Genomic DNA, 25809 nt, shown 5'->3' on the forward strand with positions numbered 1-25809 from the left:
TCATCTGGTCTTCATATACAAAGCAAAACTGCAGATGATCCATAAAAGGGCATTGTAGTAGAATAGCATCCACACGTTTCAGCATGTCTCCGTTTTGTGACTGGACTTGTGAACGTGTCTTGCCACGCAGCACTCTGGTTTGGAAGATTATGTTAAGACGTCGTTCCATGGTAGACCTGCAGTAGGTAGACGGACAGTAAGCCACACAGTAGCCTGCCCCACTCTTGTCGTAATTCTAGAGCTGTTCCATGGAATTCCACTAGGGGTCAGTACAAGGCTACATAGCTAATTATAGGATCCAACAAAACGGTGATAAGGCTCAGAAGCTTCAATCAAAATGTGTGGCTGACTATGCAGATGGTCATGTATATTGTGGTCAACTAATATTTATTATTGCGTAATTCTTGTGTAGCTGCAAATCTGGAGCAATATAGATTTTTAAAAGTGTGTCTAAAACAACTATGCCTAATAGCATGTCACTTTTTATCCAAACTGCTCCTTACCATCCTGCATCTGTCCCGCAAGTCACACTCAGGGCTCGATGAGGAGGAATGGATAGCCCACCAAGTCACACTCAGGGCCTGATGAGGAGGAATGGATAGCCCACCAAGTCACACTCAGGGCTCGATGAGGAGGAATGGATAGCCCACCAAGTCACACTCAGGGCTCGATGAGGAGGAATGGATAGCCCACCAAGTCACACTCAGGGCTCGATGAGGAGGAATGGATAGCCCACCAAGTCACACTCAGGGCTCGATGAGGAGGAATGGATAGCCCACCAAGTCACACTCAGGGCTCGATGAGGAGGAATGGATAGCCCACCAAGTCACACTCAGGGCTCGATGAGGAGGAATGGATAGCCCACCAAGTCACACTCAGGGCTCGATGAGGAGGAATGGATAGCCCACCAAGTCACACTCAGGGCTCGATGAGGAGGAATGGATAGCCCACCAAGTCAGTTGTGACAACTAGGGCTACAGTTAATTCCTTAATATTATGTTTCCCAAGAAAGGGGTCAACATGGGCTTTTTTTGGAATGATGTGTTTGACAATATGCCAAGAATATCACATTTCCGGATTTTAAGGGAAGTTACACTTTAAACTATTTGGGAGATTATTTTACCAACAGCCAAAAATAACCTATATAAAATATTACATTTGTATAATCAATCAGCCACTGTCACTGGATTGTCGGCTGCTGGTTTGATTTAGGTATGATGTGAAATGGCATATATTATATTATATTATAAATGAATGGAGGAAACCAAGGTGACATGTCAAACATTGAGTAGACCACTTCACATGCTTTATTCAGTATCCAAATAATTAAAAACATCTTGATTTATTATACATGTACAACATCAGTACAGATTCTCTTTTTTCAAAACCATGGAAGTGTGTCTGCTTCTCAGATTTTTTTTTACTCTTTTCTTTTTTTAGAAACTCTATTTTTTCAACAAACAAAACACAAACGAAAGGATGGGGGGTTGAGTGGTGCAGTGAAAGGGACAATCGGAAGGATAAGGCACACATAAAGGGTTGACACTTAAACATCAGGTGGGGGCAGGGGAAATGAAATATAACTAAAAACAAAACCACTTGCTTAAATCTGCACCAGACACCATAGCATGAATTATATCCACAGTAAGTCATATTCCGGAACTGTTAATTAACCAACACTTGACAAAGAAAACAATTGAACTACATTGACAACAAGGAAGACATTGTGTTGATTTGTTAGCACCAAAGATCCGATGGTTGTTAGCTAATTATGACAGGAAAGGAATTCTCTATCAAATACCAATAACTGGACCTCATGTGTTGATATTATAGCACCTCTGACAGTTGTTTTCTTTCTAATAATACTCCTGTAGCGTAAAATCTGCCCTAGAGTTCATGAAACATGTTGGGTAACATGGACTTCTTCTCTGAGGTAGCCATGAAGGTATTTAAAGTGAAGGTGAACTTTCAGATGTTTTTTTTGTCATGAATTTAGAACAAGACACTCGATTTTTAAGATGTATTTAATACCAGAAAATGGTACATAGCATTTGATGGTTTCATTGTCCTTCCGCAGTGGTAGAAAAAGTCACCTGTATCTCATTGTGTTTCTCCAGGGGAGATTTTACACTTTACGACTTAAAATCATTTTCTTGTGTCCAGTGGAAACAAAATATTATTTTTTAAGTGTCCTTGCTTGTTGTAGGTTTCGGTTGAAGTAGCAGTCCCCTCAAACAATTTATTCAGAATCAAAAACACACAAACGACGTCTTCAGCAGAGTAGTTTCAAACTCGTGGAACTGTTTGGCAACCGAATGAGTTTGTAGGTAATGCATAGAAAATAGAATTAGAGATGACGGCTAGAAAAAAAACAATTTCATGTCCACATTTCTTTTTTTTATACGAAGCAGACGGGGCCAACTTCGACGCCAAACTCCTGATCAGGTGCACCAACGTCCATAGGAGCGATGTCAATGATGGGCAGGCGAGATGTTTTTGATGTCTTGTAGTCGATGACTGTCTTGCCCCATGTGCCGGTATGTGACTGTGGAATGGAGAGAGAGGGAAAGGAGGGAGCATGGGTCAGAATCAAAAACCAGTCTTGGTAAAAGGGGTTGGTAACACACTAACCTCTACATAACCTCTCTTTTATTTAATCACTTCATCTATCTTGAGTTCCTTAATATGCATTTCACACTGTCTAATCTCAAAAGGAAGCCAATGCACCACCACCTCGTGTGATAGCAGATGAACAAAACAAAAAGGAGAGGCGAGATATAAAGACAACAGAGTAGAAGAGAGAAGAGGAGAGTAGAAGACCGTAGAAGACAGTTAAATACGAGAGTAGAAGAGAGAAGAGGAGAGTAGAAGACCGTAGAAGACAGTTAAATACGAGAGTAAAGAGAGAAGAGGAGAGTAGAAGACCGTAGAAGACAGTTAAATATGAGAGTAAAGAGAGAAGAGAATAGCAGCGAGTGGAAGAGCTCAGAAGGGAGTTGGAAGATAACGGAAGAGAGTATAGGATAGTAAAAGTAGACAGTAGTAGTAGGCGTCTCACCGTGCAGCCGTCCTCGCTGACGCTGTATGTGAAGCGGCTGTTGCCCTCGGCTCTGATCTCGATCTCGTTGGCTCCCTGGAGCAGCAGGGCCTTCTTCAGGTTGCCCGTGGCCTCGTCCATGTAGGCAATGCTGTTCTTGCAGTGGTACGTGACGTTCTGGGACGCTTCGTTGGACATCAGGCGCATGAAGGTCAGCTGGATGTTGACGTCTTCTGGGTTGGATCCCTCGCTGCCATACTGGAACTGGAGAGGGAGAGAGGATGGGCGTTAGTATCACGAAGGTAGTGTTGTAGTGAAGGCAGGACACTAAACCTCAAGTCCAAGTCAAGTCCCATGTCCCTAGCAATCCAGGTTTGAGTGTACGACCGAGTCATTTTGTCACCTGGTTACGCTGAATGGTCCATACCTGGAAGCCATTGTCCATAGACTCTGAGAACCAGACGTGCTTCTTCTCCCTGATGTTCTTGCTGGTGTACCAGTTCTTCATGGGGACGGTATCCTGGGATGGATAGACACAGGTCTCTCCAGTTTCCATGTTGCAGTAGACCTGGACAGCATCCAGAGGAGAGCCCTGGTTGGGGTCCACCCAGTACTGGCCTGTGGGTTAAAGAAAGAACAGAAGATAAGCCATCAAGGTGCTTAAGGTGAAAATAAAAGTTAAATAAAGTAAAGTTATTCTTTGAGTTTTTTTTATGTAGGCTGCTAGCTCTTTGATGTTTTTGGCTGTGTTTTCAGTGTCTTATAATTTCAACCAACCAATCAATCACTGATCACAGCATGCCTAGTCCGTGACCAGTATCTGTCTGGAGGTGGGCTGGACTAAGCCTGGAACTTACCGCTCTTCCACTCGGGGTGGCACATCCTGATGTCACGGCACATGCGGGCGGGGTTCTTCTGGGATCCCTCGGGGCTGCGGATGTTCTCCACCTTCTGGCTGAGGCTCTTCAGGGTGGTGTCCACATCCATGTCACGGTCGTTCATCATGTCAGGCTCGTCAGCGCGGTAGTGGTATCCTCCTCCTCCACGCATGGGGTCAGGTCCCTTCTCCTGGTTGTAGATCGGTGCGACATGGAAGCCGCCGCCAGCGGGACCTGGAGGTCCGGGCAGACCAGGAGAACCAGGAGCACCCTGGGTAGGAAAGAAGAGGATAGAAAGGGGTCAAAACTGGCCTCAAAGGCTGTGTGCTATGTGCTGTGTGTGCTGTGTGTGCTTGTGGAGGAAAGGAAGTGGTCAGTGTGAGACTTACAGCTGCTCCCATCTCTCCATTGCGACCACGGGGTCCGGGGGGTCCAATGGGTCCAGGCAGACCGTTCATGCCATCTTTGCCAGTGGAGCCAGAAGAACCATGGGGTCCCTGTAGGACAGAGACAAAACAACAACTCCTTTAGAAGTCATATCCCTTGAAAAGGAAAAGGCACAACACTCGCTCACCATTATTTATTTAAACAACTATTAACAACTTGACATTTCAGCCTTCATCAATTGCCTTCATTTAGAGGTCCTATTCCTTCCACTCCACCGGCACCATCACTTTAATAAAGGAATAGATCGGAAATCCCTGCGTAATCTGACGTGTGTAATCGTGTTGTTATGGTAAAGAACACAACATGACATATGTATATTGTATTATCAGCCTTGATTCATGTTCTATTGGTGGGCTTGAAGTGTGTGTCACACTCACTCGGGGTCCAGAAGGTCCGTTAAGTCCAGCAGGCCCAGACTCGCCAGGGGAACCCTAGAACCAGACACATCACAGTAATCACACATTAGATCAGCCGTGGTAAAGCCTAGAGAACAACAGATCTTCAACCCAGAGATAATGTGCATGCTTCCTTAATGCCTCAAATCCGATAAAAACGACTTTTAAAATGGCAGTACATAAGCATAAAGAGTAGCACCTTACTTTAACATATGATCCATTAGATTAGTCAGGAGTTGTACAATATAATACGCCTGGTATACTCACAGAGGGTCCAGGAAGACCGGGCATGCCGTTTAAACCTCTGTGTCCCTTGTGGCCTCTCTCTCCACCCTCTCCAGCCTCTCCCTTGTCTCCACGAGCACCAGCAGGTCCCTGCAGAGATAGGCCAAGGGGTCAAACAGGTATTCAACACTGCCAATAAATATCGGACAGCCTTACAATGCAGGTTAAGGTGTATGGATGCCAAAATGCTGACAGAAAACTTACAAGACCACCACGACCACCAGCGGGACCGTTAGGGCCAGCGGGACCAGCAGGACCCTGAGGGAGAGAGAGAGAGAGAGAGAGAGAGAGAGAGAGAGAGAGAGAGAGAGAGAGAGAGAGAGAGAGAGAGAGAGAGAGAGAGAGAGAGAGAGAGAGAATCAAGGATAATGAAAGTGTGTAATGAATAACTGCATATAATAAAATATATAAATAATACCTGCATGAATGGTGATTCACTAATCTGCTCATATACAGCACATTGATGTATCACAGGGTATGTATCCCAGGGTATGTCAGGGTAACATTGATGTATCCCAGGGTATGTCAGGGTAACATTGATGTATCCCAGGGTATGTCAGGGTAACATTGATGTATCCCAGGGTATGTCAGGGTAACATTGATGTATCCCAGGGTATGTCAGGGTAACATTGATGTATCCCAGGGTATGTCAGGGTAACATTGATGTATCCCAGGGTATGTCAGGGTAACATTGATGTATCCCAGGGTATGTCAGGGTAACATTGATGTATCCCAGGGTATGTCAGGGTAACATTGATGTATCCCAGGGTATGTCAGGGTAACATTGATGTATCCCAGGGTATGTCAGGGTAACATTGATGTATCCCAGGGTATGTCATGGTAACATTGCGAGCTAGTCCAACAAATGTCCAAAATAAAAATTAAAAAAATTCTAAGGCCTGAATGTTAATATAGTCGACACCTAAATTGACGAGAAGAGGTACTTACAGACTCTCCACGGCTACCAGACTTGCCAGAAGCACCAGAGGGACCGGGGGCACCGGGAGGTCCGGGAGCACCAGGGGAACCAGCATTACCATTCTCACCACGGTCACCCTGCAATGAACACACACACACACACATAGACAAACACACACGGTCAAACACGGACAAACACACACACACACACAGACAAAGAGCCATCAGGGTAATGTCGCCAGTGATATGGACAAGTGTTGGTGGATGAGATGAGGTTCCTGTTGGTGGATGAGGTGAATTTCCTGTTGGTGGATGAGGTGAGTTTCCTCTCTTACATTGTAAAGCTCTTTGAGCATCTTGAAAAGCTCTACTTAAAAATGCAGTAAGTGTATACATGTTAAGACAACTAGTCTGTTTATATGTATTTTCCAGCAGCAATGTTGTTTATTACAGAGGTTCAGTGTAGCAGGTGGTTTGATAGTGGAAGCTTACCTTGGGGCCGGGGGGTCCATCGCGGCCAGAAACACCATCGTGACCAGTGGAACCCTCACGACCAGCTTCACCGGGCGCACCAGACAAGCCAGGGGGTCCCATGGGGCCAGGGGAGCCACGCTCACCGACGGGGCCGCCAGGTCCCTGCTTACCGGGCTCTCCCTGAGAGAGGACAAGGGACAAGTCAAGGGTTAAGTGTCAAGTGTGAATGCTTTAGGAGTAGAGACAAAACTAAGACAAAAGTGCTTTTTTGTGAGTTAATACTTTTGATAAGAGGTTAGGAGTAATATGGTCAGTGTTTTGGGGGGGGGGGGGGGTTGTTGTTGATGGGAACACTCACAGCTGTTCCTGGTATTCCTGCAGTACCGCTGGGTCCCCTTCCTCCGGGGCCACCCACAATACCACGCTGTCCAGCAATACCTCCGGGTCCGGGGGTTCCTGGGGCTCCCTGGAGAAAAAGATGACAGATTATTCACTGCAGCAGGGAGAAACAGAACAAGCTTTTATAAAGAGATTCATCAACATGGTTTAAACTTGACTACATACATATGTTACAAATAAAGTAGAATGACAGATTTTGATTTGTATTTTTTTTCTGTTTTATAGTTGTTTTTTAACATTCCATCTGGTACATTACATAGTTTTTATTTTGTTTTGTAATGCTTGAAATATATAATAATTGTTGTTTTGGCCCAATATCCCTTCATCCCTTTAGTAGTTGATGTGTTGTTCTGTTTACTACTTTGTTTATAGCTGCTGTTGTTGTTTATATATGTTGACTTTACTTACCATTGGACCATCGTTACCCTTAGATCCAGTGGCTCCTGAGGGACCTGGGGGTCCGGCGGCTCCAGCCTCACCAGGGCGACCAGCATTACCAGTTTCACCTCGTCCACCTCTCTGTCCCTCTTTACCAGCGGGGCCGGGGGGGCCTGCGGATCCGGGGGCTCCCTGAAAACATTTAGGAGATGAGGCGAGTTTGTTCAGAGCAACATTTTTTTAAATATAAAAGTATGTGAGTTAAAGATGTTTAACTCAAGAAGCCAAACTTGATATGTTTCAGTGTGCATGAATGGGACTGTTTGGTAGATTGTTGAGAAGATGGAGGACCTTGGTTAGGTGAACTTACACTTCCACCAGGAGGACCGACTCTCCCACCAGGACCAGGCATACCAGAAGCACCCTACAGACACACACACACGCACACACACACACACATGAGATAACAGAATAGCTTTCACAAAAAAACACATACTTTACAACTATTTGTTTTGTATACATTTTTGTTCAGTTTAAAAGCAATTAAAAGTGTTGCTTTGAGGAGAAGTTTGAGGTTCTTACAGGGGGTCCAGGTGCACCACGAGTTCCTTTAGTACCAGAATTACCAGCGGGCCCCTGAGGACACAAACAGAAGGGAGTTAGGCCATAAAGACAATAAATAGAACCTAGGATAATAAATATATGCACTGAACATTACTATATTATTCAGAACAGTGTTGTTGTATGTGTCGAACTGCTTTGCTTTATCTTGGCCAGGTCGCAGTTGTAAATGAGAACAACTAGCCTACCTGGTTAGATAAAGGTGAAATGAAATCAAATGAAAACAAACACGGGACAAACTAACAGTCACATCACCTATTCAGTCCTCAGCACTTTTTCAATCGGTCACTGTATTACAGTACGTTTCAGGATATATATGTTGTACACATGTGCCCTGTTAGCTAAAAGTAACTTGTCCTGTATATTTGCAAACTGCTCCTGAATTGGTTGATTCAGGAACAAATAGCAACATGAAACATGTATTTTTCTATCTATCTTGGAAATTGGAATGCAAATGATAAGTATGCATCAGTTGGACACATTCAAAAATGTTCTAGTTGGGGGGGAGGGTCTGGGGGGTCGGGAGTTAAAGCTGATTGGACAGCCTCAGACAGCCATACCTGAGGTCCGGGAGCACCAACAGGTCCACCGGGCCCGGGAGCACCAGCCTCACCCTTGGGGCCGTTGTTACCGGTCTCTCCCTTGTTGCCAGGCTGACCATCAGCACCCTGAAGTGGGAAGAGAGAAGTGGAAAGGACTGGTCAGGACTGGTCATTACTGGGTTATGGGATTCCACTGGAAACAGAACGGTGACCAGCTTCAGAGTGTTCTGGACTGGACCGGGCTGGGTGATGATGCTACTCACAGGGGGTCCAGCGAATCCAGCAGGTCCAGGGGCACCATGCTCACCACGCTCACCCTGGAGGATTATGGGTGGAAAACACACAGGGTCAGAGGTTGGGAATGAAAAGCTTATACAGTGTGATAAAGAGAAATGGCGTGCCATCATTCGGCGTATTACACCACCGTCATAAGCAGAAGAAGATGTAGTATGTCATTGGAAGATACTCACAGGGGAACCGCGACCTCCAGTGGGGCCAGGGGGGCCACCGAGACCACCCTCACCCTAAACACAGAGAGCGAAAGAGAGAGTGGCGACCAGATGAGAATAAAACTATCTCATATTTGTCTCAATTGAATACTTAATACTTTAAAAAATACTGTTATACATCAAGGCTGTAGCTACACAATAGTTTTTCAACAATTGATATTGCACTGTTTACTGAGTAATCAAACTGTTTCATCCAAAAAGCATTTTGCTCTTACCTTCTCTCCATGAGCACCAGTGGGTCCAGGGGGTCCGATGGGTCCAGTCATACCACGCATGCCGTCTTTTCCAGGGCCACCGTCGGCTCCCTTGGGGCCACCATCACCTCGTTCTCCCTTGGCACCGGAGTTGCCGCCTGAGCCGCGCTCTCCGGGCATTCCCTGCAGACCTGGGGCTCCCAAACCGCCAGGGGCACCAGCAGCACCACTCTCACCCTGAACAAATATGGTAGACAGAGACACATACATTAAAACTCCTTTCACATTATTGCCAAATAATATATTAACAAAAATGTTACATCCAGAAAAATATTTGTTGCGGTACAATAATAAATAAGAAAATGACTAATGATATGGTTGTATGGGGCCTAATGTAATTCTCAGTCCTTGTATCTGTGCTCTCCAGTGTTCTCTTACCCTAGCTCCATCGTTACCGGGAGAACCATTGGCTCCACGGGGTCCAGCGGGGCCAGCAGATCCGATGCCACCACGCTCGCCTGGGAAACCTCTGTCACCCTGAGGAGGAGAGGGGAGGAGAAGAGGTAGAAAAGAGGGGTGGAGAGGAGAAGACGGGGGGAAGAGGAGGAGAAGGTTGGAGGAGAGGAGAAGAGGGGGGAGAAGGAGGGGGAGAAGATGGGGGGGGAGAGGAGAAGAGAAGGGGGAGAAGAGGAGGAGAAGATGGGGATGGGGGAGAAGAGAGGAGAAGATGGGGGGAGAAGAGGAGGAGAAGATGGGAGGAGAGGAGAAGACGGGGGAGGAGGAGGAGAAGATGGGAGGAGAGGAGAAGACGGGGGGGGGGAGAAGATGGGAGGAGAGGAGGGGAGAGAAGATGGGAGGACGGGGGGAGAAGATGGGAGATGGGAGAGGAGAAGACGGGGGGAGAAGAGGAGGAGAAGATGGGAGGAGGAGGAGAAGATGGGAGGAGAGGAGGGGGGGGGAGGAGAAGATGGGAGGAGAAGACGGGGGAGAAGAGCAGGAGAAGATGGGAGGAGAGGAGAAGACGGGGGAGAAGAGGAGGAGAAGATGGGAGGAGAGGAGAAGACGGGGGAGAAGAGGAGGAGAAGATGGGAGGAGAGGAGAAGACGGGGGGGAGGAGGAGAAGATGGGAGGAGAGGAGAAGACGGGGGGAGAAGAGCAGGAGAAGATGGGAGGGGAGGAGAAGACCGTGAACATCATGTTTAGTAATGGAACAGCTACTGAAGAGGGCAGCTTAGACAGATGGCAGCTTCTGGGGGTTCAGATCCTATTCAGAGCTGCAGTAAGGTACTGTACTTACTCTGGATCCACTGGGGCCAGGACCTCCAACCTCACCGGGCCCACCCTGTGGAGCGACAGGGGAGAGAGGATCAGTCAATCAACCAATCAATCAATCAATCAATCAATCAAATGTATTTATAGCCCTTTTTATAGCAACATTTGTCACATAATGACATGTATTGCTAGATAGCAGCTGATTAGACTTCAACAACTGCATTTGGGTAAAAAACTTGCTTTGCAGCAGTATATAAGATATACTTTTCCAATTTCAATTCAATATGTCATGGAATTACATCTAGAACCTATAGGACCTCTGTGATGGACGGTACTACTTACCTGCTCACCAGCCTTGCCAGGCTCACCAGTAGCTCCCTGAGTTCCAGGCAGGCCCTATAGGGAAGATGGGAGAGGTGTGGTTGAGATTTCAGGTCAACATGTAACATTATTGGTTGAAAATGTGAATATGGAGACAAGTAATGATTGTGGAGGTTAGGTTTGTGATTGGTAACCTACTTGGAATCCATTAGGCCCGGCGGGGCCGCCCTCTCCTTTCTCTCCTTGAGAACCCTGGAACACAAGGGGGAAACTATATCAGCGCGCAGTTTAAGTATGGTGTCTGGGTGGCTCATGAATGAATTCACACGAAGGTGTCTCAATGTGTTAAGAGACAATCCAATATTGAAGGAGACAATGTACTGGAGATGTGTGTGGCTAAATGTACCATTCATTCTAAGAAAGATATTTGTGAATACGTACAGCAGGCCCTTGGGGTCCAGGAGCACCAGAGTCGCCATCTTTACCAGGAGCACCCTAGACAGAAACAAGATGGCGTCTGTTACAAACCGAAGAAAACACACAAATGGCCTATAGACAAAGGGCCCTATTCCGACTTGATATAAGTTGACTTAACATGGACTTCAGTCCAAAATTGGGCCCATATCGCATACAGGACACAGTATGAAGGATCGATCCTATCTGTTTCAGGTATAAGTATAGCTTTACTTACAATACCACCAACAGCTCCAGCTTCACCTCTCTCACCGGGCTTGCCATTGTCACCCTATACGGAAGAGACAGACAACATTTATATTTTATACAGTGTGTCAGAAAATACACTGAACACACGACCCCTAACATTCATTTAGATTTGTTCAGTATATGAAATAGTATGGTGAAAATAATTAGTTAGTAACAACTATTTAGGAGGGAAATTAATGTTAATTTGTTTGTATGTTTGTTAGCTTGTTTGTTTACTTACACCAGGTCCTTTGGGTCCGGGGAATCCCATGACTCCAGGCTGACCTCTGGCTCCTGAGGAGCCTGGGGGTCCGGAGCGACCGTCGTTTCCAGTGATACCCTACAGTACATCAGGAGAAGAGAAGGATCACACAGGTCATGAAAGGGTTTGGTGCCTTCCAGATTGAACAAATGACATGACTACCACATGATCCACTGTCGTTGCATCACGACTAAGAGACATGGAGGACAAAACGTTCCTCTCGATAATGTCCTCTTGCCAATATAGTAATAGTAATAATATAGTAATTATGGATGCATTGAGTTTGCAGTGAATAGGTCAGTAGTACTTACAGCAGGGCCAACTTTCCCATCGGGTCCGGGGCTACCAGGGCTACCAGTCATACCCTGCAGCAGGCAGGGAGAGAAGAAAACACATTAGATGGCATTCTACCTGAGAATACAGGTTACAATACTCAAAGACTACAAGTCTGCACAAAATCTATGTGAATGATATATCATGTCCTAAACTGTGCATGCAGTAAAGTTAAAGGTCACATGGTGAATTGATGGTCGTTTTTTTTTCAATGAGAAAGAGAGAAATAGAGAGAGATGTGGACAGGTACCACTCACCTTGGATCCGGGCATGCCAGGCTCGCCAGGACGACCAGCCTCACCAGTGGCACCTTGGGCTCCCATTGGTCCATTGGCTCCACGCTCACCAGGGCCACCCTATCACATAGGAAGATCAATTGGTGATGTCTGCGCCATGTTTTGATAGGTAAGCATTACAGTAAGCTCCAGGGCTCAGAGGTGAAATAGTGGTATATGAGGGTAACCATAAGGACACACGCAGACAGCATATTTAAGGATCACGTGCTGAATAAAATGTGTTTCTAGGTTCAATACAATGTTCTGCTACGATGCTTACAGTACTCCTTCGTGTCATGTATGACCAAACATGGCGCTTCACTCCACACACCAGGTGTCATGTTTCTCAGACCATGGCTTTATAGTTGAGGGTTTATTAACTATTAAAACCAAATCAAAGTGTATTGGTCGTATACACACTGTACACATATTATTATAGGATTATATCATTATTATTATATCTGACTGTTGACTCACCTTGCCACCGGCAGCTCCATCAGACCCGGGGAAACCACGCATACCAGCCATACCCTGTTGGAAGAAACAGGACCAAAATTACACATGGGACCATAGCACAGGCACACCATGTCACAAAGTCAGGGCTTGACTGACAAACACTGACCCCTGGGAATTCAACGTATTCTACAGTATGCAGATGGTTGTGGGCCTAAGTAGTATAGACTGGTGGCTGAGGCTCTAAGTAGTATAGACTGGTGGCTGAGGCTCTAAGTAGTATAGACTGGTGGCTGAGGCTCTAAGTAGTATAGACTGGTGACTGAGGCTCTAGACTGGTGGCTGGCTCTAAGTAGTATAGACTGGTGGCTGAGGCTCTAAGTAGTATAGACTGGTGGCTGAGGCTCTAAGTAGTATAGACTGGTGGCTGAGGCTCTAAGTAGTATAGACTGGTGGCTGAGGCTCTAAGTAGTATAGACTGGTGACTGAGGCTCTAAGTAGTATAGACTGGTGACTGAGGCTCTAAGTAGTATAGACTGGTGGCTGAGGCTCTAAGTAGTATAGACTGGTGGCTGAGGCTCTAAGTAGTATAGACTGGTGGCTAGACTGGTGACTGAGGCTCTAAGTAGTATAGACTGGTGGCTGAGGCTCTAAGTAGTATAGACTGGTGGCTGAGGCTCTAAGTAGTATAGACTGGCTGGCTCTGAGTATAGACTGGCTGAGGCTCTAAGTAGTATAGACTGGTGGCTGAGGCTCTAAGTAGTATAGACTGGTGGCTGAGGCTCTAAGTAGTATAGACTGGTGCTGAGGCTCTAAGTAGTATAGACTGGTGGCTGAGGCTCTAAGTAGTATAGACTGGTGGCTGAGGCTCTAAGTAGTATAGACTGGTGGCTGAGGCTCTAAGTAGTATAGACTGGTGGCTGAGGCTCTAAGTAGTATAGACTGGTGGCTGAGGCTCTAGAAGTAGTATAGACTGGTGGCTGAGGCTCTAAGTAGTATAGACTGGCTGAGGCTGAGGCTCTAAGTAGTATAGACTGGTGGCTGAGGCTCTGAGGACTGGCTGAGGCTCTAAGTAGTATAGACTGGTGGCTGAGGCTCTAAGTAGTATAGACTGGTGGCTGAGGCTCTAAGTAGTATAGACTGGTGGCTGAGGCTCTAAGTAGTATAGACTGGTGGCTGAGGCTCTAAGTAGTATAGACTGGTGGCTGAGGCTCTAAGTAGTATAGACTGGTGGCTGAGGCTCTAAGTAGTATAGACTGGTGGCTGAGGCTCTAAGTAGTATAGACTGGTGGCTGAGGCTCTAAGTAGTATAGACTGGTGGCTGTAGTATAGACTGGTGGCTGAGGCTAAGTAGTATAGACTGGTGGCTGAGGCTCTAAGTAGTATAGACTGGTGGCTGAGGCTCTAAGTAGTATAGACTGGTGAGGCTCTGAGGCTCTAAGTAGTATAGACTGGTGGCTGAGGCTCTAAGTAGTATAGACTGGTGGCTGAGGCTCTAAGTAGTATAGACTGGTGGCTGAGGCTCTAAGTAGTATAGACTGGTGACTGAAGCTCTGAGGCTCTAAGTAGTATAGACTGGTCGCTGAGGCTCTAAGTAGTATAGACTGGTGGCTGAGGCTCTAAGTAGTATAGACTGGTGGCTGAGGCTCTAAGTAGTATAGACTGGTGGCTGAGGCTCTAAGTAGTATAGACTGGTGGCTGAGGCTCTAAGTAGTATAGACTGGTGGCTGAGGCTCTAAGTAGTATAGACTGATGGCTGAGGCTCTAAGTAGTATAGGCTGGTGGATGAGGCTCTGATGGTTGGTTTATGGTTTTTCAAATTCTAAAATAAATAAACATATTTACTGTAATCATATGGAGAAAACAAAACGCAAACACTTTAAAATTAATCTGTCTATGTAGAGACACATTTGTTATGAGAGGCACTTCAGGGAAGGGTTATCTGACATAGGAGAAGGGGGCTGAGGAGTCAGAGGTGGGGAACATACACGCTCTCCAGGGGGTCCAACACCACCAGCTCCACCGGGCTCACCACGGGCGCCTCTCTTTCCCTCCTCACCAGAGGGTCCAGGGGGTCCACCGGGACCAGCGGAACCCTGGTTGGAGGTAGAGTTGGAAAGTAGGGGTCAGACATGAGACCAGACCCATAGTACAGTAAACTCACCAGTCTAACAACAGCTTCAGAAGAAACAGGTTATACACCTGGGTTAGACACCTATGTCCCAGACACAGATTGATCATAGTCCTGAACAAAAAGCTGCATTCATTGGGATTTTCCAGTGAAGATGCTTGTTGGTCCAGAACTGGGCTTGTTTAATCGGTGTCCCGGATACAGGCTCTAAATTTTTCATACATGGTAAGCTGTTTGCTAAATACAGTGTGCAAGATTGTGTTTCCATCGGTGATATATCATAGAGTTCATTGCAAACTTACAGGCTCTCCCTTTACACCGGGCTCTCCCTTGGGGCCTTGGGCTCCGTGCTCACCCTGTAAGGGAAAACAAACAAACAAATCACATCAGGTAACACACCACTACTTCCTGGTCAATATTACACATCACAAAATAGAGTGAAGTGCTACAAAAGTTATACCCCATAGAGAGGCATTAAATTACTGTGTTCTATTGAATTTTGTGTTGTACCAATTTACAAAACAATACTCGCCATGACTGCTTGTTCAAAATAGCACAAGCACATCACAATATAATGCATCACAGCGAGCGTATACATTAAATGCTATTTGACCAATTTACAAAATAGTGATCGTAACAGTGGTACTCACATGGTTACCCTTGGGGCCAGGTCCACCACCAGATCCAGGGGGTCCAGCGGGGCCACGAGTTCCTGGGAAACCAGGAGCACCAGAGATACCAGCAGCACCCTTTGGGACAGACAAGAGGAGATAAACGTTAGTGTACCAGAACCAGTATGGACATACTATACTGTTAGTCGTTTTGCATAAAAGTGTCTGCTAAATGGCATATATTATCATTTCTATATGAAGTATTAACTGTATTAATTTGAACATAATCTATCATAGATAATCTGAACAATCAGTTTTGTATCCACATGGCTCATACTTACAGTGGAACCCTTGCCTCCTGCTTGGCCATCACCTCCAGGGGCACCCTGTTTGGTTAGAGGAGAAGAGAGGAAAAGAGAGGAAGAGAGAGGGGAAGGGATTGGGGGGACATTATATTACAGTAAACTTCAGGGGTCAGAGGTTAGATGGTGCACTATGAGGGAAACCATACGAATATATACATACATACATACATACATACATACATACATACGTAAATACATACATACATACATACATACATACATACATACATACATACATACATACATACATACATACATACATACATACATACATACATACATACATACATACATACATACATACATACATACATACATACATACATACATACATACATACATACATATATATAAGGATAAGGATAAAGATAAGGATATACAGTATGTAAGATAAGGACATATAAGCATTAGCAACCAGGACAAATAATCATATCAGGGCAAGCATATGCATGCACAACAGTACTCACAGAGGGTCCAGCAGCACCAGCGGGTCCGGGGTTACCGGGCTCTCCACGAGATCCTTGGGGTCCGTCTGAGCCACGTCCTCCTTGAGGACCAGTCTCTCCCTAAGGGGGGCAGCAGAGAGGGAATTAGGAGGGCGTATGGATACTGGATATTTAGTCTTTGTGACTGATGTTACCGTTGTGTGTGTGTGTAGGGGGATGGAGAGGGGGGATTGTGTGTGTGTGTGTGTGGGGGTGTGTGTGTGCATAGGAATGTAGGAAGATAATTAATTACGACTTCATCTTCTCACTCCTCTCATTGTTTCCTCTCTGATAGAGCTCTGTACTGACGAGGTGTACATATGCCATCTGGTGGCCACTGCCTATATCAGATCAGGTTCTCAATCTGGGTTCTAATTCTCTGCCCTTCTGCCCTAAGAGTGTACTTGTTCACTTTATTAAATCATGGATTTGAGAGAAAAAGGCTGGTGTAAGAAATATGGGTGAAACTGCCTCTATCCAGTGCTTTGAAAATGCATGGTGAGGATTGTAGAAGGGCACACTTTTTAAGAATTGAGATGCAACAAGAGGATTAGGGTTAGGGTTAGCGGGTTGGGGTGGGGTGGGGGGTATGACATACTTTAGCTCCAGCACCTCCGGGGAATCCAGGGGCACCAGATGGGCCAGTGGGTCCCTGAAAAGATCGAATAAACATTTAAGTTAAATTCGCATAGTCAGGACCAACACATGAGACTGAATGGTGTACCCTGAATTGCTTTGACAGGTTGACAGGTTAGTCACCAGTAATAAAGATACTTACATTAGATCCAGCAGGACCAGAGTTACCATCGTTACCACGAGCACCCTAGAGGAAGAAGCGGGGGAAATGATGATCAATTCTATTTATTTCTGGTTCTGATAAGAACAATTTATGAAAGCATATTGGCCAGGTGAACAAGTGTAAGCATACTGCACATTAAAGAAAGGAGTTGATATTTAGGGGTATTGCAGCAATACATCAACATGACATCAAGTCTCAGACTTTTCTGTGTCATTGGAGATAGTGTCTAAGGTTTTTCTGCGATTCATGTTGTGATCAAACAATCTATCAATCAAATGAAGTGAGGGCAGTGCAGTGTGGCACTTACAGAAGAGCCAGCGGGTCCAGGACGGCCTCTCTCACCAGGAAGACCACGTGCACCCTGGGGAGACGGGAGGGGTGAGGCAGAGGGAGTTCAGTAATGCTAGATAGTACAGTAATGCTGGCTGGCTACTTTCACTGGGCCATAATGTTTTGTTTAAAAAACGGACATTATTTAGTCTTTGCTACTCCTGGAAAGCAGGGTGATATCTTTAAAGTTCCCGAGAGTTAATGGGCTCTGATGTGTTTATTGAGACGAGAGCTTGTCATATGAACGGGATACTCACCATAGCACCGGAGTTGCCACTGGATCCAGGGGAACCACCCTCTCCCTGTGGTCGGAGGGATAAAGAGAAAAATAGGAAGAAAACACCAGGGAACAGATGAGTTCTCCACAACAGGTAATGATAGACTCACATGGTGATAGATATCATTAGATAGACTTCTAACCTTAGGGCCAGCTGGGCCACCGTCTCCCTTGGCGCCATCCATACCATTGAAACCCTGAGGAGGATATCAAATAGCATTTGTTAGGTTAGCTGTTATTCTGTATGGTTAAGAGTGCAATGTAGGAAAGTTGTAGTGTCATGGCCATCATATCATCGTGGGAGTAGACTGAAGTTGCCCTTAGTAGCTTTCCTTGGGTCAGTTATTAATTTCCCCTGCTAATGGTTAGGGAAAGGATTTGGGGAGGGAAAGCTGATCCTAGATCTGTACCTAGGATAAACTTCACCCTGGAGAATCCTCAAGTCCCTCCTCCTTATACTACTCACTCTGTGTCCCTTGATGCCGGGGAGGCCAGGAGTTCCGGGGGTTCCACGACCACCCTGTAGGATAGGAGAAGAAGAAATGTTGTGGACTCGTCTTCATAAGAGACATAAAGAAAATAGTGTTGCCTTTTCAGTGTTGAAACTAAAATGCATTTTTATTGGTCTATTAGAATGGTTCTCATCAAACACACAAATCTGCCCTGTAGGTCCTTTACTGATATGAACAAAGTCTGTTTTGACAGGAGCTACTGACCCTTGAACTATAGGGTTAAAGGGCTACTCACCTGAGGGCCAGCGGAGCCACGCTCACCGGGGCGACCAGACCTGCCAGGCTCACCCTGTAGAGTAGAGAGGAGGGATGGAGACAGAGGTTAATAGTGAGACACATAGACAGAGAGGTCCTCTCACTGTGAATAATTCTGCCGCTAATACAAACAGTGATAATAATGTGGCATAAAAAACTGTATAAAAAATGGATGATACAATTACTATGATTATATTATATATATTATTAAAATGTATGTAATGATAACATGTCAATACAATACAGAAGGACATTGTAATGATAACATGGGAAAATATTGTGGTGTGAGTTGCAAAGGGGAAAAAGTAGACAAGTTTATGTTGAGTTCTGTCTTTACAAATGAACATGGCTTTCGAGATACAGATCTAACAAATAGAATGAAAATTGAGATCGTGCAAAAAATATGACGTACATTATCTCCGTTCTTGCCATGGGGGCCCATTGCACCACGTTCACCCATGGGACCCTACAAGGAACAAACAAAGATGAGTGGATGTGTGTGTGTGTGTGTGTCCTTTCAAAATTGATGATATTGTGTGTCGATGTTGGTTCGCAAAGGTTGCTAGTGCATGAGTATAGTTACTATAACTGCTGTACATCACAAATGTCAGGGCTCAGTGAAATATAAAGTATACACAATTGGATGAAGTGTGTGTGTCTGTGTGTGTGTTTGTGGGGGGGGGGGGGGGGGCTTTTTGGGGGGTATGGGGGGGCTGCTACTACAAACTATTTGGTCATGGTCAGGAAGTTGTGCTTTCAGAATGTGTGTCGGTTGATATTTAAATCAACAGGAAGTTCTCATTTTTTGGATACTCACAGTACTGCCAGGCTCACCGGGCTCGCCAGGGGGACCATGGTGACCGGGGGGGACCCTGGTGGAGGACAGGAACACAGATCCAACCATGAGACACAGGTTATATACACTACTGTTATTAGTAATACGGGCCGGTTTTCCTGGCCTAAAAACATGCTCAATGAAGAATCTCCATTGAATGATCTTCTTAGTTCAGGATCAAGGTTGGGAAAGGGCTGGGAAACCGGCCCTATAAGAAGTATTGTTATAAGATATATATTACTTAAGTCAAATATAAATATACTACACTGTATACTGTATAAATGTATGTACAACAAATGTTATAACTGGAATGATTTTCACACCTGGTATAACAAAAAGAGATTCAAATAAATGTTTTGTTATATGTCTTGTAAAACATGAGATGAGTGAGGTTGTTGAAAATGAAAAGAAATAATGAAAGGATACTTACGGTGTTGCCTGGTGGGCCAGCAAGACCACGGGGCCCCATAGGGCCCTGATGGAAAACACAACAACCAATTAGTCAATTAATAAATGACACCATTGGTAGCAGTACATTACCTCCCTTGATTGAGATGAAGTGAATATGTGAGGTATTGTCATCTAAAGCATAAAATACATAGCTGATCATTGTGAGCAATCACTACCAGAGGACTACTGCAAACCTGGAAGTGTTGTACTGTACTGTACAGCTTAGTGTAAACTACACTGCATAGGCACATCGTCACCTAACCAGGACAGGATCCATGATCTTCAAAACAGCAATACCATGCAGCTAGAGCTGATAATAATAAAGAAATGGAAAGGCGAGACTCTCACGAACACATACATGTTGGTTGTTTTAGCATCCGAACGCTTTTGCATATAGTTCAACTAGTAATTAAACTACATTTGTAGTAGCTTGGTGGTTGTTGAATTCAACTGAAATCTCGGTAGTGTTCAGACCTGCCCAATTCTCACTTGAAACATAGTTTTTGTGTCTACTAGGCTAAATTACACATTCTATTAACATCTGACTCCAGAGTGATATGTTCTTGCAATTTGTAGTCATGACATTTCAGATTTAGATATTATATTTTTTCACAAAGTAGTTTGGATGTAGTGAATTACTTTTTCAAAGTAACTATAGAACTAAATATGTTATATGGGTATCTATAGTGTAGCGTAACTTCTTCCATTGTGAAACACTGCTCTGAGGGCTTGGAATAGACCACATACATAATGGTTGTGCATTTCCGAATCCAGACAACAGAAATGTTGTCATCTAGTATGTGTTGCATACAGTTCACAATGGTGCTCGATACTGCCTGAGACCAGACCTCTTAGCTCAATTTAGCCTGCAAATGTGGCTCCACTTTGATCACTAAAACAGCACAGAGGAAGACAAGATGAGGACATTCATACCATCTGTCCCATTTGGGCCTGGCCACCGCTGGATTTCTGGTCATAACCATGGTGCATCTGAGGAGAGAAGACCTGCAGGAAAGGAAATAAATAATCAATTGTTTTCTCATTTCTTTAAGTTGTGGATGTTTCTTAAGCATACAGCATAGAGGTGACAAAACGGCTGGTTACAATGGTTCATAACTGGTTACAACTGTTTATCAAATGGTCTGTAACTCAGTCATAGGTTGAGTCCCAGGTGGCACCCTATTCCCTATATTGTGCACTACTTTTGACCAGCGCCCTACTGACCCTGGTCAAATGTAGTGAATTATATAGGGAATAGGGGTCCATTTGGGATGCAACCTTAGTCAGAGGGGGAAATAACAGCTTGATACATGAAACAATGAATCATACAATGTGGCTAGTCACTACTATCATCACCATCAAGAAGGAGGAATAGTCTCCCTCTACTACCAACTGTCTCAACAATCATAACAGTTTATTGTGTGCCTCTGTATTCTGTCTCTAGTCTAACTCCTTTCCTCCACAAACCAGATTTAGAGACTAGGGAGCTGTCCACACAACGCTGGTGCTGAAAGGAGCAGGGAGACACACTCACTACTCTCTAACTTAGATATCTATTAATATTTCCTCTCAGGCATACCAAAAACCATGGATATGGATAACTCTGGTACTAGACTGGTAGTGACTGGTAAATATCCACGGGAAATAGCCTTTGTATATGATTTTGTCATGGCGGTAACTTACTCCGCCGCCAAGGCCAGGAGGTCCAGGGGGGCCTGGGGGGCCGGGCAGGCCAGGCTGGCCATCCACGCCATCGTTACCTGGAACACCCTCAGGACCCTGGAGAGATGGACAGACAGACAGATACATAGGTTCTTAGTAGCAAAGACAGAGAGATGGATAAGCATGCCATGAATAGCAGTTCTGGCTCTACTGTTTTCCCCACAAAACAAAAATCTCAAATTATTGAATCTGGGGCTCCATGTGCTAGAAAGCTACATCTGGATTTTACCACCCACAGAAGCACTTGACCTGTGATGCAAAGGTCAAAGTTCCACCAAGGGTTGATAGGTCAATAGGTCAAATCCTTGAAAAATACATACCAGTCTCTAGAAACTAATGTCAATCATTACTTTGAAAAATTTGTATAAGTTAAGTGGTTAAAATGACATTATATTAACTATACTGCAAAATAGCTTTTCTGTGCTGAGGTACTTAAATCTGTACTGAACAGAAACAGCAGATAAGTCAAATCCTTCGCCTAAACCCCAGCTCCTCCCCTTCTGAAATACCCACCTGTGTTTACAATCTTTTACAATTCAAATCTCAACCTCAACCTTAAGCACCACTTCCACAAAGCCATGCTTCGTCCAAAGAATCAGTGACACTAATGACACATATATATATATGATTTCATTTTATTTCTGAAAATAAACCGTTTAAAACTTACATCGTCACCCCTGGGGCCATCACCTCCCTGTGGTCCCTGTGGATGTACAACAAGAGGAAGAGAATCAGCTGTGCTGCAGTGCTTGTTTCACTGCACAACACTTCAATGAGAGCGGTGTAAGCCTACTGGGCTATGAACTACTCGAGTCAGTACACATGTAGAGTAGGCCTAGCATAAATGAAGGCATTGAACCTTTGGTGGAGGATTACATGGTTGAAAGGTATCACAGTTTGAATAAATATGAACCATAATGAACACATGGGCTTATTTATGAGGCCTGTAAGAAGGCCAGAGTTCAATCATTATTCAATAATGTTAATACATTGATCATTTGATTTTTCACTGACATAATAACACACTAATACATGTGTTATAACACATATAAAACATGGCATAATAACATAATTAACACAATCAATACTAGTTGTAAAATGTGCATAAATACCTCTGGCTGAGGACGTTCTGGTAACTGGGGATCTATGAAATCAATTAAGAGGAAGAGATCATATTATTATTACCTCTTATAAACTCATATCACCCATGAACTAGGTAGTAAAAAAACGTATCCTGTAAAACAATGATTCTCAATGTACAATAATACCGTGTTGACAATTAATGTATGGCTGGATCCCATATAGCAGGGTGTGAAGGCATTGAAGGCCTAATGCTGATTAGGCCTATATACCTGCCTTGGGGCGGCAGATAGCCTAGTGGTAAGAGCATTGGGCCAGTAACTGAAAGATTGCTGGATTGAATCCCGGAGCAAAATCTGTCGTTCTGCCCCTGAACAAGGCAGTTAACCCACTGTTCCCAGGTAGGCTGTCATTGTAAATAAGAATGTGTTCTTAACTGACTTGCCTAGTGAAGATGTGAGTGTAAAATGTATCTGCACATCCACATCTCCAGCATTGAACAGGGTTAATCCACTCATAAAGAAGATGTGGGGGGAAAGAAAAGCAATAGTAATATCCCATTTATTTTGCTGCTTATCCTCAATGAGGTATCCACAGTCCATTCTAAGTAATGGCCAGCGTGTAAGGCTGTGTAAGGCCCGACCGGTTCCCTTTGTCCCCCTCTGTCTATAACTGGAAACGTTGCAGCCTATTGGTGCCACTGGGGGCGCCAGAACGCTACCAAAAGGCACAGGTGTAAGTGGTCATCAAAGGTAGGCTACCCTCGCTCTCGGAGTCATCGGGGCAGATAGGACAGCATTCGCCGTCGGGGATGATAGGGTCGGCGCAGTCGGTTGTGTCCTCGCAAATCACTTCGTCGCACATAACGGTTCCGCTGTCGCAGACGCAGATCTGGCAGGGTTCTGGTTTCCATACATCCTTATCGTTGTACTGTTGGCCGTCCAACGAGCAGCTGCCGAATCCGCCTGCGAAGATGGAGAGTTTTGGAAACGTGAGGTACGTCACAAGGCAATTGAATAGACCTATCAGAAGTGAGCATTTCAAAAGCAAACGATTGCTGCAATTATACTGTCTGAATGTCTGATAAAAAGGGATACATTATTTAAACAGAACAAACTGTTTAAGCATACTTCTTCTAATGTGTAGGTTAGACCCAAATCCTGTTGAATATGAATGACACAATGCACGAACAATTCGAAAATAGCAAACCAGTCATGGCTGTGAAACTCGAGTCCTGCCACAGGTAGTCATAATGTAGGATCCTAGGAGACCACTCCCAATGAATGACATAGGCATAAGATTAGCAAGGCCTATACCTACCAACATCCCAGGCTCATGGCCCAACTAGAGTATATTTTGGATATATCATAGATTTAGATCATTTTTAAGAGAAAGTAGCCTACAGAGACAGGGTTCTCCCTTCATTGTTTTCCAAACTATAGACATAAATGATCTGAATGTCCTAGTGTGTTGCACTGGTTGTTGCCTTTGCAGTAGACCAGTATTGGCCAAAGGCCATGGGGATGTCTAATGGAGTTGTGACGTGGTTGGTGAAAATGCAAAACATAAAAAAGTTTCCAAATGACATGAGAATCTTCGTGGCATGCATAATGTGTACTGACATTTACCCAGGCCTATGTTTGAACTTTGAACTACAAGCGAAAGAATATGAAGTAGGCCTAGGCCTGTAGCCAAAGTCAGACAGGCCTGTATATCCTACATGTAGCCAAGCAAGGCACACTGGCGAGGGTTCGTGTGGTGATTTGGGCAGTCGGCCCAGGCTTGTTTTGTCATTCTGGTGATGAAGCCAACATTTCCAATATCTGCCACAGAGCTGCGCTCCAAGCCTGTACAATGACATTATAATCCACCGAGCCACACCCCCCTAGCTATACCCACCCAATCTGATAAATTGATGTCTAGACAATTCCTGAAGACGTCATAGTACAACTATGTTCACTTAATTAGCCTCCCTGGTTTAAAGTTATTATAAATCAAGCAATGGAAAGTTCTTATTGCAGATGCCATGAAGTGTATTAAATAGGCTACACATTTCCATGTATACTAGTAGGCTAATGGGGAATATGGCTTTCCTATCGCCTAATCTTTCAGGAGTTTGTTTCAGTCCAGGCACAATTCGTTGTTGCCATTGTACATAATATAATTCCTAGATTTTGGTGATAGGCGTCAATGCCAATAATATTTTATTATTTTTTCTGAAAAACATTTCCCTATTTCTTATTTGTATTTAACATAAGTAATATAATTGTTTCAAGTGGTTTGTATATTTGTATTTTATTCCAATTCCATTTTAACATCATGTCATCATTGCGCATCCAAGCTTTTGCAACAGCTAGAATTTCCCTTGCCGGAGGACATGAAATAGCGCGTGAAAAACGAGCGCATGGGGCTCACTGAACATGTGTCTGCACGCCAGAGAAAACAGCAGCCATGGAAGCAAAAAAATATACAATCCTTGTTCAATGCATCGAGCTTCGGAGCTCCAAAAGCAATGATATAACCCCTTCGATGATATTTGCTGACAATATAACGTCAGGTGTCCCACAGGGTAGGTAAGCGTTATTTACATCATCCCAAACATAATAGAACGGTCCCTTTACGCGCTATCCATTGTTCTTGCGAGCGTCCCTGTGTCCCATAATCTCATATAAAGTGATACTTACTATCGTCCTCTCCTTGACCTCTTGCCAATAGCACTGCTGCGCTGAGCAGCAGCGCTAACCGAATATCCACAAAGCTGAACATGTCTAAATATTAGACATGTAGACTCTTTGAGGCAAGGGGAATCCTGTTTTAACTCCTCAGACTCCAACCATAAAAAGTAGGGTCCGGCACTTTGTTACTCCAATCCAGACCCTGACAGAACCTCCCTACTGCCTAAACAAATGAGTGAACTGGGTTTTTATATGCCAAACTTTTGGGGAGGTCCTGGGCGCAGAAGATAACTTGTACAAGTGAAAGGAGTCCCTCCTTCACAAGGGGAGGAGGGTGTCAAACAAGTTCACATTTTGGTTAAAACGTGGACATTCAAACACCGGTGTTGTTTTTTCCTTTTTCATCTTCAAACGGTTACCCGACCCGGTGGATGGTCTTTGCACTGACCACTTTTGTTCAACTTGAGGCAAGGTGTGGAGAACACTCCATCGTTTTGGTCAACACGTTGGAATCTGTTTTCTCTTAGCCAAAACAGAAAGCTATATTCCCTGCTGTATATCTGCAGTGTTGGGGAAGTTTCTCAGCT

At 44.6% G+C, this 25809-nt stretch overlaps 1 protein-coding gene across 2 annotated transcripts; it reads right to left on the reverse strand.

Moving 5' to 3' along the window:
• Positions 1-1270: 1270 nt before the first annotated feature.
• col1a1b (collagen, type I, alpha 1b) lies at positions 1271-25453 on the reverse strand. 2 transcript variants are annotated; one of them, XM_046357217.1, is made up of 50 exons: positions 25232-25453; positions 23309-23512; positions 22580-22611; positions 22135-22170; positions 21429-21524; positions 20679-20750; positions 19726-19770; positions 19499-19503; positions 19278-19332; positions 18873-18926; positions 18441-18494; positions 18160-18213; positions 17837-17890; positions 17674-17718; positions 17394-17447; positions 17066-17110; positions 16886-16939; positions 16270-16368; positions 15779-15823; positions 15477-15575; positions 15129-15182; positions 14684-14791; positions 12720-12773; positions 12225-12323; positions 11946-11999; positions 11614-11712; positions 11362-11415; positions 11112-11165; positions 10869-10922; positions 10692-10745; positions 10375-10419; positions 9516-9614; positions 9099-9314; positions 8845-8898; positions 8638-8691; positions 8393-8500; positions 7794-7847; positions 7582-7635; positions 7242-7403; positions 6793-6900; positions 6453-6614; positions 5991-6098; positions 5247-5300; positions 5025-5132; positions 4740-4793; positions 4305-4412; positions 3895-4186; positions 3465-3655; positions 3059-3301; positions 1271-2545 (listed from the first exon to the last, which is right to left on the reverse strand). In XM_046357217.1, exons 1-50 carry the CDS (start codon positions 25311-25313, stop codon positions 2399-2401), a joined length of 4389 nt encoding a protein of 1462 aa, XP_046213173.1. In that variant the 5' UTR covers positions 25314-25453; the 3' UTR covers positions 1271-2398. The 2 variants fall into 2 exon arrangements, with proteins under 2 accessions (XP_046213173.1, XP_046213172.1); XM_046357216.1 differs by lacking the exons at positions 19499-19503; positions 25232-25453 and having other exon boundaries at positions 23309-23472.
• Between the last annotated feature and the right edge of the window lie 356 nt (positions 25454-25809).

Source organism: Oncorhynchus gorbuscha, linkage group LG07 (assembly GCF_021184085.1).
Source record: "Oncorhynchus gorbuscha isolate QuinsamMale2020 ecotype Even-year linkage group LG07, OgorEven_v1.0, whole genome shotgun sequence".
Classification (NCBI taxonomy): domain Eukaryota; kingdom Metazoa; phylum Chordata; class Actinopteri; order Salmoniformes; family Salmonidae; genus Oncorhynchus; species Oncorhynchus gorbuscha.

Coding starts and splice junctions, on each gene's coding strand:
- col1a1b (XM_046357217.1), bottom strand. CDS start 25,313: ATGTTCAGCTTTGTGGATATTCGGTTAGCGCTGCTGCTCAGCGCAGCA. Junction 17,719..17,836: donor GTGGCCCAGCTGGCCCTAAG/GTTAGAAGTCTA, acceptor CTCCGACCACAG/GGAGAGGGTGGTTCCCCTGG. Junction 9,315..9,515: donor CCGGTAACGATGGAGCTAGG/GTAAGAGAACAC, acceptor ATATTTGTTCAG/GGTGAGAGTGGTGCTGCTGG.